At 38.6% G+C, this 15,340-nt stretch overlaps 2 protein-coding genes across 4 annotated transcripts; both read left to right on the top strand.

Moving 5' to 3' along the window:
- Nucleotides 1-942: 942 nt before the first annotated feature.
- LOC137106245 (E3 ubiquitin-protein ligase AMFR-like) lies at nt 943-10,697 on the top strand. 3 transcript variants are annotated; one of them, XM_067489429.1, is made up of 14 exons: nt 943-1,063; nt 1,631-1,946; nt 2,042-2,134; nt 2,286-2,450; nt 4,001-4,153; nt 4,924-4,964; nt 5,491-5,623; nt 5,721-5,854; nt 5,972-6,082; nt 6,406-6,602; nt 6,682-6,785; nt 7,254-7,388; nt 7,513-7,700; nt 8,765-10,697. In XM_067489429.1, the coding sequence occupies exons 2-14, from the start codon at nt 1,698-1,700 to the stop codon at nt 8,919-8,921; spliced, it is 1,860 nt and encodes a 619-aa protein (XP_067345530.1). In that variant the 5' UTR covers nt 943-1,063; nt 1,631-1,697; the 3' UTR covers nt 8,922-10,697. The 3 variants fall into 3 exon arrangements, with proteins under 3 accessions (XP_067345530.1, XP_067345528.1, XP_067345531.1); XM_067489427.1 differs by having other exon boundaries at nt 947-1,073; XM_067489430.1 differs by having other exon boundaries at nt 1,009-1,181.
- Nucleotides 10,698-11,394: 697 nt separating this feature from the next.
- Nucleotides 11,395-15,235, top strand: gnpnat1 (glucosamine-phosphate N-acetyltransferase 1). The gene is made up of 6 exons (XM_067489432.1): nt 11,395-11,572; nt 13,102-13,265; nt 13,408-13,470; nt 13,684-13,811; nt 14,044-14,105; nt 14,271-15,235. The coding sequence occupies exons 2-6, from the start codon at nt 13,112-13,114 to the stop codon at nt 14,416-14,418; spliced, it is 555 nt and encodes a 184-aa protein (XP_067345533.1). The 5' UTR covers nt 11,395-11,572; nt 13,102-13,111; the 3' UTR covers nt 14,419-15,235.
- The last annotated feature ends 105 nt before the right edge of the window (nt 15,236-15,340 follow it).

Here is a 15,340-nt window from a genome sequence, read left to right on the forward strand (position 1 = left end):
AAATTCTGCAACTGATGTTTCTGCTGTTCATACATTTGACAAATACCATAAAAGAGAAAATCAGTTCATTAGGAACTATTCAGGAGTTCGCTATTTAATTAGGAAATTGTTTTGATTTTTTCTTTATAGAAAATTCAATTTATATTGCTTTCATAAATAGGAGAAAAATTGTATTTCTTTTTAGAATTATACACAAACCATGTAACATAGATGCTTCAACTATTCTGAATATTCATGGGAAATTCATATACTTAATGGCAACTTCCTTAGGTTCACCTGTGCAATCTAATGCAAAATAGAATTAATGGCAGAGATTACACAGCAGCTCTGCCATTAATTCTATTTTTACAAGGTTATAATTTCTCAGGTTGTAAGTTAAAACAGTCAGGAAGGTGATTATTTTACATGTGTAATATGCTGTGTCTATATGCATTCTTAGGGTCATAGTGGGTGGTGGAGTCCTACAGGAGTGTTTGGGGAGGCCAAAACATGAACATAATACAACTGAGAATCTGTAATCTTCATAGCAGAGTTATTGTGTTGGATTGCATTTTAATATTTGTATTTTTATCGAAGCAATAAAAAAAATAAGATTAAATAAATATGCTATTTATTAGGTCTTGCTGCAAATGTTTACATCCAAACAGTATATGATGTGGCAACTACATTATATTATTATATTATTATTGTTGTTGTTGTTATTATTTTAATAATATGTGCTATTATTATTATTTCTGGGTTTTTTTATTTTCACAAAAAGAAGAGTTTAGCATTTTTATGTCTTTTCCATTAGGTTTTTGCAGAAGCAACAATAACAAAACATATATTTTAAACTTCTTGGGATGAACTGTTAGTCAGCAAAGAATAGTTTGATTATTTTTTTTTAATTGATCAAACAGGATTAAAAACTATATTTTAATTCCTATAACTTTAAAGTCTTCGTGATGACGTCGATACTGTGCGCAGCCAGCTGCCCGCTCGGTGAAATAAACATGACGGTGTTGTCGACTAACGTTACGCCGTTCTCAGCACAGAAGCTACACTTCTAAATACATCAGGACACGTAGGAATTTGTGTGTATTTGTGTTTTTTTAAACGAAATTCGTGAAGACTTAACACCAGTCTGCTTGTTTTGTTGAAAATAGCTAACTGCGTGGCTTATAGTGGCTAACGTTAGCCAGGTAAACAACGTCAGCTAATCCAGGGGTGTGAACTCTTTGCTCTAACAGAGCATTAATTAGCTAATTTGATCTTCACGTTTGATCTTTGGCTGAATTAACTTATTATGAAATGACATTCAGATATGGGCCTGGGAGGAAATTGCTTACTGTTTTGTGCTAACCTGCAAGTAGCCTTGCTTGAGAACTGAGTGTAAATTGTGTTAGCTAGCTAGCGTTAAGCTAACCTGCTAAGGCTAACAGATCCTGCCACAAACTTGGTGTTGGAAACTAAAAATGTATTTTCATATCCGGGGAGCAAACCCGTTACCAAAGCACACATTGATACGAACTTGCCGCGACGTTAGCACATTTGTGTTGATTTTAACTAATGTTAACCAAACGTACTCGCACTTTAACGATAACGTTAGTAAGCTTAGCCGACAGTAGCTAACCCACGTCTTCCCTCACAGGTTGTTTCAGGTGTTTATTGCGAACAAGCACTATTTGACTAAGAGGACGTGAACCGTCAACGCTACAATGCCTCTGCTGTTTTTGGAGAGGTTCCCTTGGCCCAGCCTGCAGACCTACACTGCACTGAGTGTTGCATTGCTTGCTGGAAGCATCTTCAGTGCTTACACCACTGTGACTGATCCAGGCTTTGGGGCCTTGGACTCAGAAGAAACGCCTTCTGAAGTGGATGCTGGACATTTAAACAATGATATTAGTAACACAGAACTGGCAACCACTGTCCTGTGGTATCTTGTCACTGACAGTCTCTTCGTGTGGGTGAGTGCTGTCCAGTCTGGGACTTTGCATTTGTTGATAAGATGATTTTGTTCTTCCAAAAACTAATTGTCACTTTATTCTCTCTGCTCTTCAAGGTTTTAGTAAACACATTTTGCTGCTCTTTAATGTTAATCGCTAAAATGATTCAGTATGTGGTGTTTGGCCCGCTGAGAGTCAGTGAGAAGCAGGTGAGTCTTTGCACTTTACACTATTGAAAACAAAACCAAAAAAAAGCTGTTTTAACACTGGGAACATTAACTTAATTTAAAAATATATTTTCATGTAACTTTTCTTCTTATCTGATAAAATCATCAAATTTCCCCTCTGTTTATTCCTCAGCACCTGAAAGATAAGTTCTGGAACTTCATCTTCTACAAGTTCATTTTCATCTTTGGCGTATTGAACGTGCAGACAGTAGATGAGGTGGTCATGTGGTGTTTGTGGTTCTCTGCCCTGGTCTTTCTTTACCTCATGGTGCAGCTCTGCAAAGACCGATTTGAATACGTAAGTATTCTAAACTGCATCTTTTTACTCTTAAGTCAAAAGAAACAATTTACTTATATTGTCACTTGGAATAAATGCAAAGTAGCAAAAAGCCTGGTATGTGATAACACATGTTTAATGCACTTAAAAAACAGTGATCTTTTTGGAAGGTGTGTGTCTACCTTACAACTCAGACTGCCTCTAGTCTTTTCAGCTCTAGATCTATTAATAGTTTCTCCTAATGGCACATTAGGCTACTGATAAAGTTTCAGTCTCTACACTGACATTTCCCTTTATGAAATTGCGCTCGCATGTTGGGGAAAACAAAATATCATATTTAATCACCTCCTTGCAAGCGCTGACATTTAAAACGGATATTACTCAGATATGCGGCCTATGATGTGAGGAACCAGTATAGTTTAGGGTAAACATGTGTTCGCTTTGTAATTATAATCTGTTGTTTCTTGATTAAAGGATTCGTTCAACCCAACTTTTGTAAAAAGAGGAAGAGTACTTTGTGAAGCAATAGTAGGCGCTGTAAATGTGTGTAAATGTCCGCTTGCCTGTTTTTTCTTATCTTTACCTGTGGATCTACATGAATGCATTTTTTTGTTGTTGCTGTTTTTGTCAGTTGATAGCGCAGCTGTTTTACTTCCCATTTTCCTGTTTCTGTAAGTTGTAGCTTTGTGGTGAAGCTCACACATGTAGATTTAGCTGACAAAGATGGTAGATGGGCTGTTAACGCATTGCGTTGCCAGTGTGCCGGGGAAATATTTTGAAATTAGTGTTGTGCAGTAATGATAAGAGAACCTTTTTAGACTTTTACGAGCGTAACTATTTCAGTGTTTCTAATCAGGTCCAAACATGTACTCTGTACCATTTCTGTACATGGTTGGTATTGGGCAATGTGGATGAGAAGTTTGTTGCATTCCAGGTGTGCAAGTAGATCTGCATTACTGTGTGAAAGTTTTTTTTTTATATTTAATTTGGCTGCATGTTTCATGAACATCTACATTCAGAATTTGTTATGTTGTATTTGTGGTAGTTTTTACATACACTTTGTGAGTTTTAAAGCTCACAAACGGATACAAATCAGTTGAAAATCTGTACTAAAACCAACTATAAATTCCTAAAAAGCTGATGTATGATATTTGTCAATCCAAGTTGTCTATATGGACCAACAGGAACAACCCTGCCTGAACCAGTGCAGGCTCTGAGGTCAAAGGGAAATCTCCCCAGAAACCTTGACATGTAAAAAAAAATTGTGTTTATCTGAAGCCATATCAGCACTTTTCTACTTGACTCTAATGTAGTTGCCCTTACTCTTATGTAATCTTTTGTTTATTTTATTGTGTTTTTTTGGGGGGGTCTTTGTATTCTGTTGTGTGTACTGTATGATATGTCTGTTTGTGGTATGAGGACTACAGATGAAAGTGAGCTTCTAGCTAAATCTGGCGTATAAACACATCACGTATTTGCACTAATTAATATGCACTGTCCTCAACAAAATTAAAAAAAAAATGAATGGGGGAAAAAAATTGGTGTAATCATATGATTTTCCTTCCCTACAGCTTTCATTCTCTCCCTCAACTCCCATGAACAGCCATGTGCGAGTGCTTTGTCTGCTGGTGTCCCTGCTGCTGGACTGCTGTGGCCTGGCTGTGGTCTGTGGGCTGCTTGGAGCTCCCCATGGCATGCACACCCTCTCCTTTATGGCAGCAGAGGTGAGAACCTGAAGCCACAGCTGCATTAAAAATAAAGGCATGCTTTGTAAATAATGGGATTTGGATTTTGTTTTTTGTGCATTTATTTCTTAAAGACTTATTTAAGTCTATTTTAACTGCTTCTGTGTGACACAGTTTTGGGTAAATCAGCCGTGTGTTTGAGGTTCTGCTTATCATATGTAGCTTTTATGGAAAACTAAAATGCAAAGCATATATTTTAAACCAAAAACCCTCGACATTTCTTCAAAGCAATTAAGTCCTTATTTTATACTGATTAATTCATATAAAATTAAAATAATGATGGGGGCAATAATGCGCTGCATTTTTACGCTACGAATACGCTGTGAAACAGAAATGCTACATAAAAAGCTTCTACACTGCATAAAATTGGTTTTACACAGGAATCACATGTTCCTCTGTCACTATTGTGTTTCATGGAGCCTGTTCTCTGATTGTTGTATGACATAAAATCAGACATCAAAGAAAGAAAAGCTTAGTTGTAAATAATTAGATGAATAGCTCATTCCTTTCATTCAGTGTGCCAGTTCCAGACAGATCAGAGTTACTCCTCAGGGTAAAAACTGTCTGAATTTACCAAATACGTGGTTGAAATGGACTTGCTTAGATTTCTACAGGCCTTCTAACACTTTTAGTTGGACTTTATGTGGACTTTTTTTGTCATAGCTGTAATGTTAAACTTTGCGAGCGTTGTGTATGTTGATCATAATGCAAAAACTGCATCATGGTCATTGTGCCTTTTTTTTCTTCAGTGTCTGCTGGTGACTGTACGCACTGGCCATGTCATCATGCGGTAAGTCCGTTTAAAGCCTCCTTTTGACACATGGATTCATGTGCACACTCTGCAGATGTAGAACAGTTTTCCGCAACTATGAACAGTCACCTAAAGCACTTCTGGATCTAGTGGCACTCATGAATTCTAACACTAAGCTATGTAAACTGTTGTTTGCAGCATTGTCCTATCATGGCACATAGCAGTGTAACATTTGTGGTGACTAACGACCTTTCACTAATTGTTTGATGTTGTGCACTTAAAATAGGAGACTACACATAGTAAATGAGGAGTTCAGCAGTATTGCATGTCTTTCACTTTCAATTTTGTTTTAACCAAGCATATCAGCTTACGTACACAGCTTATGCGCATTAGCAAAATTGTTTGAAAGTTATGTTCCTCGTTACACAGTACATCTCTGTGCTTCTGTTATGTAATGGTTGCTATCTCATTGTACTGTTGGTAATGTTGCCCGTCCCATTGTACCATATATACTTGTTACCACTTTGTTTCATGCATTAATTAAGTCTCAATGGCCTCCCCTCAGGTATTCCATTCATCTGTGGGATCTAAACCATCCGGGTACATGGGAGAGTAAGGGAACATATGTCTACTACACAGACTTCATCATGGAGCTTGCTATGTTGTTTCTGGACCTCATGCATCATATCCACATGCTGGTAAGATAGATGGTGGACAGGTGTAGGTGTTTGGTGTGCAATTTGTATTCCCTGTTTTTCTTTTAACTCCTCTACTCTTCCACTTTTCTCTCATTAGCTTTTTGGGAACATCTGGCTGTCCATGGCAAGCTTGGTCATCTTCATGCAGCTGCGGTATCTTTTCCACGAGGTCCAGCGCCGTGTCCGCCGACACAAGAACTACCTTCGTGTCATCAACAACATGGAGGCCAGGTGATGATTATTTTTGATATTATTGCCTAAATTAATACTTTCTAATAGAATGCTTGCATTTCACTTTGGTCATTATGTGGTTAATTATGTGCATGTACCACAAATGTCTTCGTGCAGGTTTGCTGTTGCTACTCCAGAGGAGCTGGCAGCTAATGATGATGATTGTGCCATTTGCTGGGATGCTATGTTGACAGCACGCAAGCTACCTTGTGGACACCTTTTCCATAAGTAAAGTTTTTTTTTTTTTTTTTTTTTTCAGCAGGAGATGTCTCTGTGTGTAATGCCACCATTGACCTGTGGCCCATTGCCCCACTCTTTGTTTGGCTAGTACCCAAAGTTTTGCTTAACATAAGTATAGTTTTGCAGTAAAGCAAAACATTTTCTTTCTTTGGATATTTCTCTGGCGTTATTCAGTTAGAGCCTCTGTAAGATGCCCAGTACATATCTTGGCGCTCAGCTACAGGAAACCTGTCCTGAGTCTTAAATTAGGGTCAAGTTTTCATTCAGAGAAATGCTGTAATAACATTTGTGAATTGTGTGTGTTCTCCCAGCTCTTGTTTGCGCTCATGGCTCGAGCAGGACACCTCGTGTCCAACATGTCGTACATCCCTGAACATTAATGGAGACGGAGGCCAAGTGAGAGGCCAGCAACAGGGTGGGGGTTTGGAGGACAATATTGGTCCTGTAGGCGCTGCTCCAGATGCCAGACCACATATCAACCAACACAACCACTTCTTTCACTTTGATGGTAAGTGGTCTGACAGACACAAATCTGAGGATGAGCTGTGTGTAACAGCACATTATAAAATTCATACATTTTCTTACAGGATCTCGCATTGCCAGCTGGCTGCCCAGTTTCTCAGTGGAAGTCATGCACACTACCAATATCCTGGGGATCGCCCAGGCCAACAACTCCCAGCTCATGGCCATGGTGAGTTTATGTTTGGAGCCTGGTTACATGTTTTTATTTATTTTCTAATAATACATTTTTTGTAACTTTATTTACATAAAGCCAGTGCTGCTATCATTTTTATCCTAGTCTTCATTTAACGGGCTTGCTGTCTACTAAAAGTCAGGCTTTTTTTTTCCTCAGTTGTGTGTTACAGTCGAAATAAATGCTTGTTGACATACTGATGTCTTTATTTAACCAATAGATATAACAGAAGCTGCTTCTTAAAACACATAATCAATATATTTGATCAAAAATGATTCCAAATATTTTGTTTGGGCTTATTTCTGTAAATCACTGTATGTTTAATATCTTCTTGTGTTAACGTTTGTAAAAACATCTTCTATTTTAACTACTACTAACTACTGGTTATGGCCTGCCTTTCTCTCTGCTCTCTTTTTAATCCTTTCTATTTTTCTATTTGCTTTTGATATACTTTCTTGTTATCAGGCTCATCAGATCCAGGAGATGTTTCCCCAGGTGCCCTCTTACCTAGTAATGCAGGACCTCCAGTTGACCCGCTCTGTGGAGGTCACCACTGACAACATTCTGGAGGGACGTATCCAGGTGCCTTTCCCGGTACAGGTCAGTCACTTGGTGGTAAAATGTCACAGTGCATTTTTGGCTCTTTGTTTCCAGCTGATCACATACCTCGGGTTTTCTTCTTGAGTGGATGAATTTGAATATCATGTCCGTCTCTCTTCCGTAGGCCATAGAGCGTGCCCCTATACAGGTGAACCCTACATCAGATGGGCAGGCAGGACCCAGTGGAGCAGGTGAGCAGGGCCTTGAGTCAGATAACGTGGAGGTCAGAGGAGGTCGCTTCTCTAAGTCAGCTGAGGAGAGGCAGAAGATGTTAAAGCAGAGGAAAGAGGAGATGCTCCAGCAAGCAATCAGGTTGGTGCTTTAAGTGTCGTCTCAATCCTCCCAAACTTGAATGTTGCCCAGTGAAACAGAAGTTCTTGACTATTATTAACTTCCGCTCAAAATATAAATAAATTAAACTGAAATCTTTGCATTTTTAATTACTTTGCCACATGGTTTAGCTTTACTACCACAGATTACAAATGCAGAAAGACTCTCCATATAACAAAGTCTCCCTTAAAACAACAGCACTGATTACAAATTTGGGATCATGTGATTGGCCCATTATTGTTTTTTTTTTTTTTCTCTTCTCAGAAACACAAAAAAAGTTTATAAGCTTAATTGTTAATATCTTTTATGAACAAAAGAATAACTGGTAGGAAGTGACTACTAAATGTGACAATGGGATTTTGAAGATGTGTCACTCCATTTTTTTATTATTTTTTTATTTTATTTTTTCCCAGTGTTGTGTCAAAGTGTCAATCACAAGTGTGTTATGATGAGATTTGGTTTATGTTAAAGCAGCTAAGGCGAAACACACCTGGACAGAAAAGACTTTGACACAGTACTAAAACTTGTCAGTATGCTCATTGTTGTGTAGCATCGCAGTAACAATGCTCGAGTATCCTGCTTTATAAACAGTTGTTGGCTATGTGCAGGCTACAAAGAGCCTCTTGACAGACAAATGATGACCTTGACTTTTAAAGTGCAACAGTGGGCATCGATTACAGTTAGAGGCTGCTACCTGAATGTAGTTTACCACCCCTGATGTTTGACTCACTCAGTCAGTGCTTCAACACGAAGAGGTCTAGACGAATACAACAAAGCCTTCAATTAACAAAGACTTTATTTGAGCTACTAGTGATCATTTAAAATAAGTCTGGATTGGCTCAGGACATCTCTAGTTTAAATGTTTTCTTTGCTTGGTTATCAGAATAGCCTAAAAGGCCGAGCTCTAGGAAGCTAACAAGTAGTAACATGATGCATGTTTTTTTAAACATTTGTTCATTAACGTATGGAATCATGCTGCCTTCTTTTCCTCATTACCTTGAATTATCGGCTGCCATGTTCATATCCTGTTCACTACTCCTCTGTAGGAGATACCTAAACAAAAGCCCTGAGGACCAGGATGAGGATTTGCCTGGACTGGAGGAGGACACTGTCCCAGAATTGGATTTAACTTTGCTGAGACGTAGAGCCATGGCGGCAGCCGCGGAGAGACGCATGCAAAACCAACAAGACCCTGCACTGTGATACACAGTTCATCATCATCATCATCATCCTAATCCCCATCCTCATCATCATCCCATGAGTCTCCAACCGACCCCGTTTGGTGTTCAGTCACCTATTTGAAACCCTAATTAAAAAGTATTGCAAACATGGCCTTTGGACTGCTTTGGGCTGCATAGATACGGTGGGACTACGGTGAATCACTTGGGTCCTGCCTGAGTATTTGGAGCATTGTATAAACGGATGGGTGCAAGGTAGCATTGCCCTTTATTCACGTGCCACACATTACCATCACCAGCTTCAAAAGAGCCTCAGTATCTGCCATAATTGAGAGCGGCTGTTAAGAATGAGCATGCTTTGCATTGAGAAGAGCCAAGTCTTTAACGAAGGCTAGATTATTATGTTTTCCTCTCAGACTTTTCTTTTTCCCACTTGTTTTGCTCTTTGCAGAAACCTCTGTTCTCGATGTAGACCCTGATGTATTTGTATGTTTTTATTTTCTGAGTTTCAAATGTGAATTAAGTGTAGGCAGAATACCATGTTTTTTATTTCTTACCTGGGGGTAAGAGAATGTCACTTTAGTATTTTTCAGCCTTTCTGTCAAATATGAATGTTTCAAAGTAATGCTGCACACAAAGTGTTTTTGACCCGCACGGGTTGTTCTGTATTTCGTGTGTAATATCACGCATTGCAAGCAGTTTGCATTCTGTTATACAACTGGAGGCGGGGAGAGGGCACGTAAATCTTTCTTTTCTTAGACTGTTCCTTTAAGATGCGTAGAAAACAAAGGAAGTGTATCCTTTCAGCCTTTCCTAAATTACCAACTGCTTTTGAGCTTTAAAAATATCCTTTTGGTTTTAGTAAGGGGGTCTTGATCATCTTTGTCCAGCATTTTTAGTAGGTAGGTGGAAATAGTTACTTGCCGCTTTGTACTTTGAAAATGTTTAGGTTCTAATGCAAGACTTCCAACAGTAATATCAGTTCAAACCTTGTTGATCCTCTTGTATGAACCACAAAACATTCTCTAACATTTATCACCAGGTCCAGTTGCCTTTGACTTATACTGTATGTTCCATGACCTGAATAACTTAATGATCATTATGAAGAAATCTTTACAGTGTTTAATTTAGTGCTAATTAAGAACTTGCACACACTAGCTGGGAACGTAATCATCCTTTGCTAAAAGGTCTTTTTTACAATAATGTTCAACGTGGATTGGCCCCTTATTGAGTCTTGGTCAAAGACTGAATCCATAGCAGGCCGAGAAACATGTTGATGGATGTAAAGATGGAGTCAGTATATAGTTTAAGTGATTTCTGTGATTACAGTGCAGGGGCAGTTTCGAGTGAAATATGCATGAATATAGACAATTGCTTTTGTTTCCTTCCACTTTGTCCCAAAGAAGAGTCCACAGACTTCCGCTAAAAGCTGAGGTGTTGTGATCTTTGTGTGTTTACTTTGAGTTTGGGGATGTTAAAGATAGAATATATGATTTGGATTTGAGATTTCAATTAGTCACAATATAAAAAGTAATTGCACTTTTGTTTGCATTTTTAGTGTCATTCAGTTATTTACCTTTTAACATCTATGATGTGTTTTCCTCTAAATGGTAATGCAGGTGGTTATGCTAACGATTACGTATTTAATCAGAACTGAAACACTTTATGGACTGAACTTTCCTGTATTTTTGTGCCTAAATCAAGAATGCATTAGTTATGGATAATTTCTGTAAATCTAGTTTTTGTAAAATATGTTAATACGAAGGACTCAATAAACAGCTTCTACAGCTTTTTAACAAGAGACAGTAACTGGATTTCTTTTTTCCGTGAGATATGTAGCAGGCGGCTATTTACTTCACCAATGAGTTTATGTGTCTAATAACTGTGTGTGTGTCTAATAACTGTGTGTATGTCTGTGTGCTGAGTTGTGTAAGAAGGAAATGATTGTTGTATTTAGCAGGTGACAGATGAAAACCCTGTTAGTTAATGCCTATCATAAATGGTTTTTCTTAAATTATTACAGAAAACAATTTCACAGATAGCAAAAAAACAGTATTCACTTATAAAGATGGTATAACTAAAAGTCCAATTTTGAAGTCTCAGTGAGATTGTGTACCCACATCAGAGACGATGTCTTTGACACCCGTCCAGAAGTCCTAGGAGTAGTCACAATACCAACGCAACAAGTGAGATCTGTCCCCAGTTCAAAGGTCACAAAAGGAACAGTTTGTGCTAATTTCCTGTTCAAGTCTTTTTATTTGCTTCTTCGTAGGGTAGCATCTGCTAACAAAGTGCCTCTGGGGTTGACATCCTACTTAATTCCAGTCACTCACATCCACGTATCTATTCCAGTGAGCTGTGGTTAAACTGCTTCTTTATTTCAACTAATTCTTTTTTAACACAGAGTTACAGTGTCTGGTCATCAAACAGTTTATTATCAATTCTTTGGGAATGGCTGACGTCATCTGGGTGCGCCTTTACCTCATCCGTGCCACGTCATACGGAGAGGCTCAACATGCTATAGGCGGAAGCGGCAAGAGAAAAACACCCACGGTGCTCTGCTTAACGGCGTAGCCCAGCCTTCTTCAAAACTAGTGGACGCTCTGGTTGTCACAGTACTTTACAGCAGTCTGGGATTTTTATCAGCACCGTGTCTTCTTGTTTAAATTATTATCGGTAAGTAAAGAAGCTAGCTAGGTTAACGTTAGCTGTGTACGGTAATATGCCAGGCGACCCCCCCCAAAGAGTAACGCTGTCCAGTCAACGTTTGGCGTGAAAAGTGAAGTTTATCGGAGCTCAGACTGGATAAGTTGGCTTCAGTGAAGGAGGCTTTATGCGGCTGACTAGCGACTTGACAAGACGTTACCATTAGTTACTTGGTTAGACATGACATTAAACATGAACTAAACTTTTGCCAGCTGTTCTTAATATTTAGGACGACTTGAGATTCTCTAACACGGCTGATCGTATCTTATTGAGTCATGTCGACACTCAGTAAAAGCCCATTCACGCAATCGTGATATTTGAGTGGTTTCGGGGGGTCGGTAAATGAGCAATGAATCATGTTCTCTGCCATGGAAACGAGATCGAAGACACTTGAAGCATTAACGAGGTTTACCTGTGCTAAAGCCACCAGCGAGACTAAGTAACTGCAGCAGAATACACCTGTTTGCTTTGGTCTGTAAACGGCCCTTCTCATATTACACATCCTGAACCATCTCCTGCAAAGGAAACTCTGAATGACTACTTATAGTATAGTAACTTATACTTATAGTATAAAGGATCAATGATGGCCATGTGTATAATATGTGTCTTCTGTACTGGTGAAAAATTAATTTAGTATAATTTTGAGGCACTTGTTAAATGACTGTTACCTTGACCTCATTACAACTCAGGAGGATCTCTCTTTGACAGCTCATGTTACCACGCAGATGCAGATTCCTAATACAGAATATAATAAATTATGATGTATTATTGTGATTTAACTGCCGGTCAGTACGTAAATTAGTTAAAAGTAGCCATAACTTTTATCAGCTGCTGATTTTTCTCCACAGCGAGTGTCTTGAGTTTTTTATTTTATTAGATCAGTGACTAGATTTTTTTTTTTTTTCACATTATTTGATGTTGCAAATTTGTAATTTACAGCACAATTGTGAAATCACAATAAAGATCTTATCGGGTTTTTTAAAAGTTTAGTTTCACTGGTGTGTAGGCCTGAGTATTTGGCCTTTGGACTGCTTTGGGCTGGGACTACTGTGAATATACATCACTTAAGTCCTGCCAGAGTATTTGGAGCATTGTATAAACTGATGAGTGCAAGGCATCATTGCCCTTTATTTCCTGGCCTGACCATACAAGACATTGTACTTGTGAATTTAGTTCGCATATTGGGGGGTGTGCACTTGCACATTCCAGCTGGTTTAACAACCACTGACGTAGGGAAGTAAAGTAACGACAACTATTTTCCAAGTCATCCTGTATTTGTCAAGTCTGCGTGACTAAGTGCAGGCTGGCAGTGTGATCACGGTAACTTAGTGTGATGCTTCATTATCTTAAATTGAAGTTTTTATTTTTTTAATTAACATTTTAATACATTTTTTGGCGATGTGTTTCTGTTCAGTGTGTCATACTTTCATTTATACATAGGAACACATTATTGGGTGTCTGTGGACTAACCAGTCTGTGTGTGTGTGTGTGTTTGGTAGAGATTGTGGAATGCTGCTGGACGAGACTCCACTTTTTGAACCCTCTCTGCTTCAGCAGCTAGACTGGAGTAGCAACACTGTCTGCTTTTCTCCTCCCATCTCACCGTCAAGCCCAGGGGAAGGCCTGGTGCTCAGGCCGCTTTGCACAGCAGACTTCAACCGAGGTGAGCCACAGACTGGATGGACAACAGTACTTAATGTAGACCACGAGTGTTTTGTCCCTTGGTGTCTAAAATGTGACCAGTAAGACTCAAAAACACAGACAGAGTTATCTTCATTAACTGTTCATTTGTTTTTGTTTTTCAGGATTCTTCAAGGTTTTATCTCAACTCACCCACACGGGTGATGTCACACCAGAGCAGTTCGCAAGTGAGTTGGGATTATTGTCATGCATAATGACAATGTTATTGTCATCCATTTCCAAACTGCCCACGGGTTTTTAGAAACCGTCCCTAAGTAGTTTTAGACTTCATTCCCAGCCTGGGAAGAGAATGAACTTTCATCTTAGAAAATACACAAACTTACACAATGCCATATCAGCAGAGCTTTAAAAATGCATGTACTTTGTCTGTGTACTTCCAGAAAAGTTTGACCATATGAAGACGACTGGAGACTACTATATCATTGTAGTGGAGGACACAAATCTGGGACAGATTGTTGCTACGGCCACACTGATCACAGAACACAAGTTCATCCATTCCTGTGCTAAGGTACATTACGTTGTCACAAATGCTATAATGGATACAACTGTGGAAAAAAGTTAATAATTAACGTCATGATTAATAGATGGCTAGTAATCATTAACACAGTACACAAGTTACATTTAAATGCTGTCTTCAGAAACCGTGCAAATCAAATCTGCTTTTTCATATCGTTTGATTTTGTAATATTCGCAATGACTGTGCTGAAATGAAGACCCTGTCTATTCCGTTCTGTTTGTAGAGAGGCCGGGTGGAGGAGGTAGTCGTCAGTGACGTGTGCAGAGGGAAGCAGCTGGGCAAACTGTGAGTGGTAGACTTGTGTGAGCCTGACACAAGGACATTTTGTTTTAATATTTCAGGCCTTGTATTGCTGCCCAGATCCTCACAGACGTGAAAATTATTCGAGGAACTTCAGGAAACATCTTGTGATTTGTGGTAATGTCTCTTTTTCTTTCTTCTTCCCTGTAGGTTAGTTTCAACTCTTACTCTTCTCAGCAAAAACCTGAACTGCTATAAAATCACGCTGGAATGTGCCCCCACAAATGTGGCTTTCTATCAGAAGTTCGGCTACACGGCTTCAGATGAGACCTACATGCAGTGTCGATTCTTCGACTGACGACAAACGCAACTTTAACCTCACTTTTTGACCTTGTCTTTATACGCACCCTGACAGTGTCTTCAGAGGTGGGAAAGCCAGAGGAGGAATTTAAGGTTGAATGATGCAGCGGAGTCATTTCTGATCATTTTATTTGGCTAAACAGGTGCATGTCAACTTTTCCTAACTATGGCTGCCTTACTGTCTTGGAGCTATGCTTTTATGTTAGGGAATGTCAGTTACTGTAAATATAATGTCTTTTATTCTTAAATCATTTTCTAAGTACAGAAAGAGAATATATAAGCGTACTTTGTTGAAGTTAATATAAAAACTACAGGCAACAGCTTCTCAATGCCCCTATAAAAGAGAATGCAAGATCATAGTTTCACAGATCTGTTGCATTGGTTATGGAGTCGCCAAAGAAAAGCAGCTGTATTTCTTTGAATGTGGTTGATTATTTTATTAAGAGGTTTTGGTTTGTAGTTGGGTTTAATTTTTCTAGTCTGTCCTCCTGGTGTAAAGTACTATCTCTGAAGACTGTTCTGAGACTGTGTGGGATAACTGTTATGAAGGTTGGAATATCACAAGAAATGAAGCCAAATGAAGTATAAACTGTCATGACGAACATTTTATAAGACATTATTAGGCTCAGACCTGTTTGGTTCACATTTGTGTTTAGGATTGCAAAATCTTTCAATGGAAAAAGAACCAATTCCTTTTATGAATTAAGTTATTTTAGCTTTTGTAGGGATTATCATGTTGTGGAGAACAAGGGGAACATTTTTAATGTAATTTATTTTCAAATATCCAATAGTCAAATAAAATATTCTATGTTCTACATCATGTGGATTCAAAATACACCCTTAAAAATTGTAGAATAGTTCGGTGACTACAGCTCACAAGTAGTTTTTCTTCGTTAGTGTACAACACAACTGAATTGAGC

Source organism: Channa argus, chromosome 2 (genome assembly GCF_033026475.1).
Source record: "Channa argus isolate prfri chromosome 2, Channa argus male v1.0, whole genome shotgun sequence".
Classification (NCBI taxonomy): Eukaryota; Metazoa; Chordata; class Actinopteri; order Anabantiformes; family Channidae; genus Channa; species Channa argus.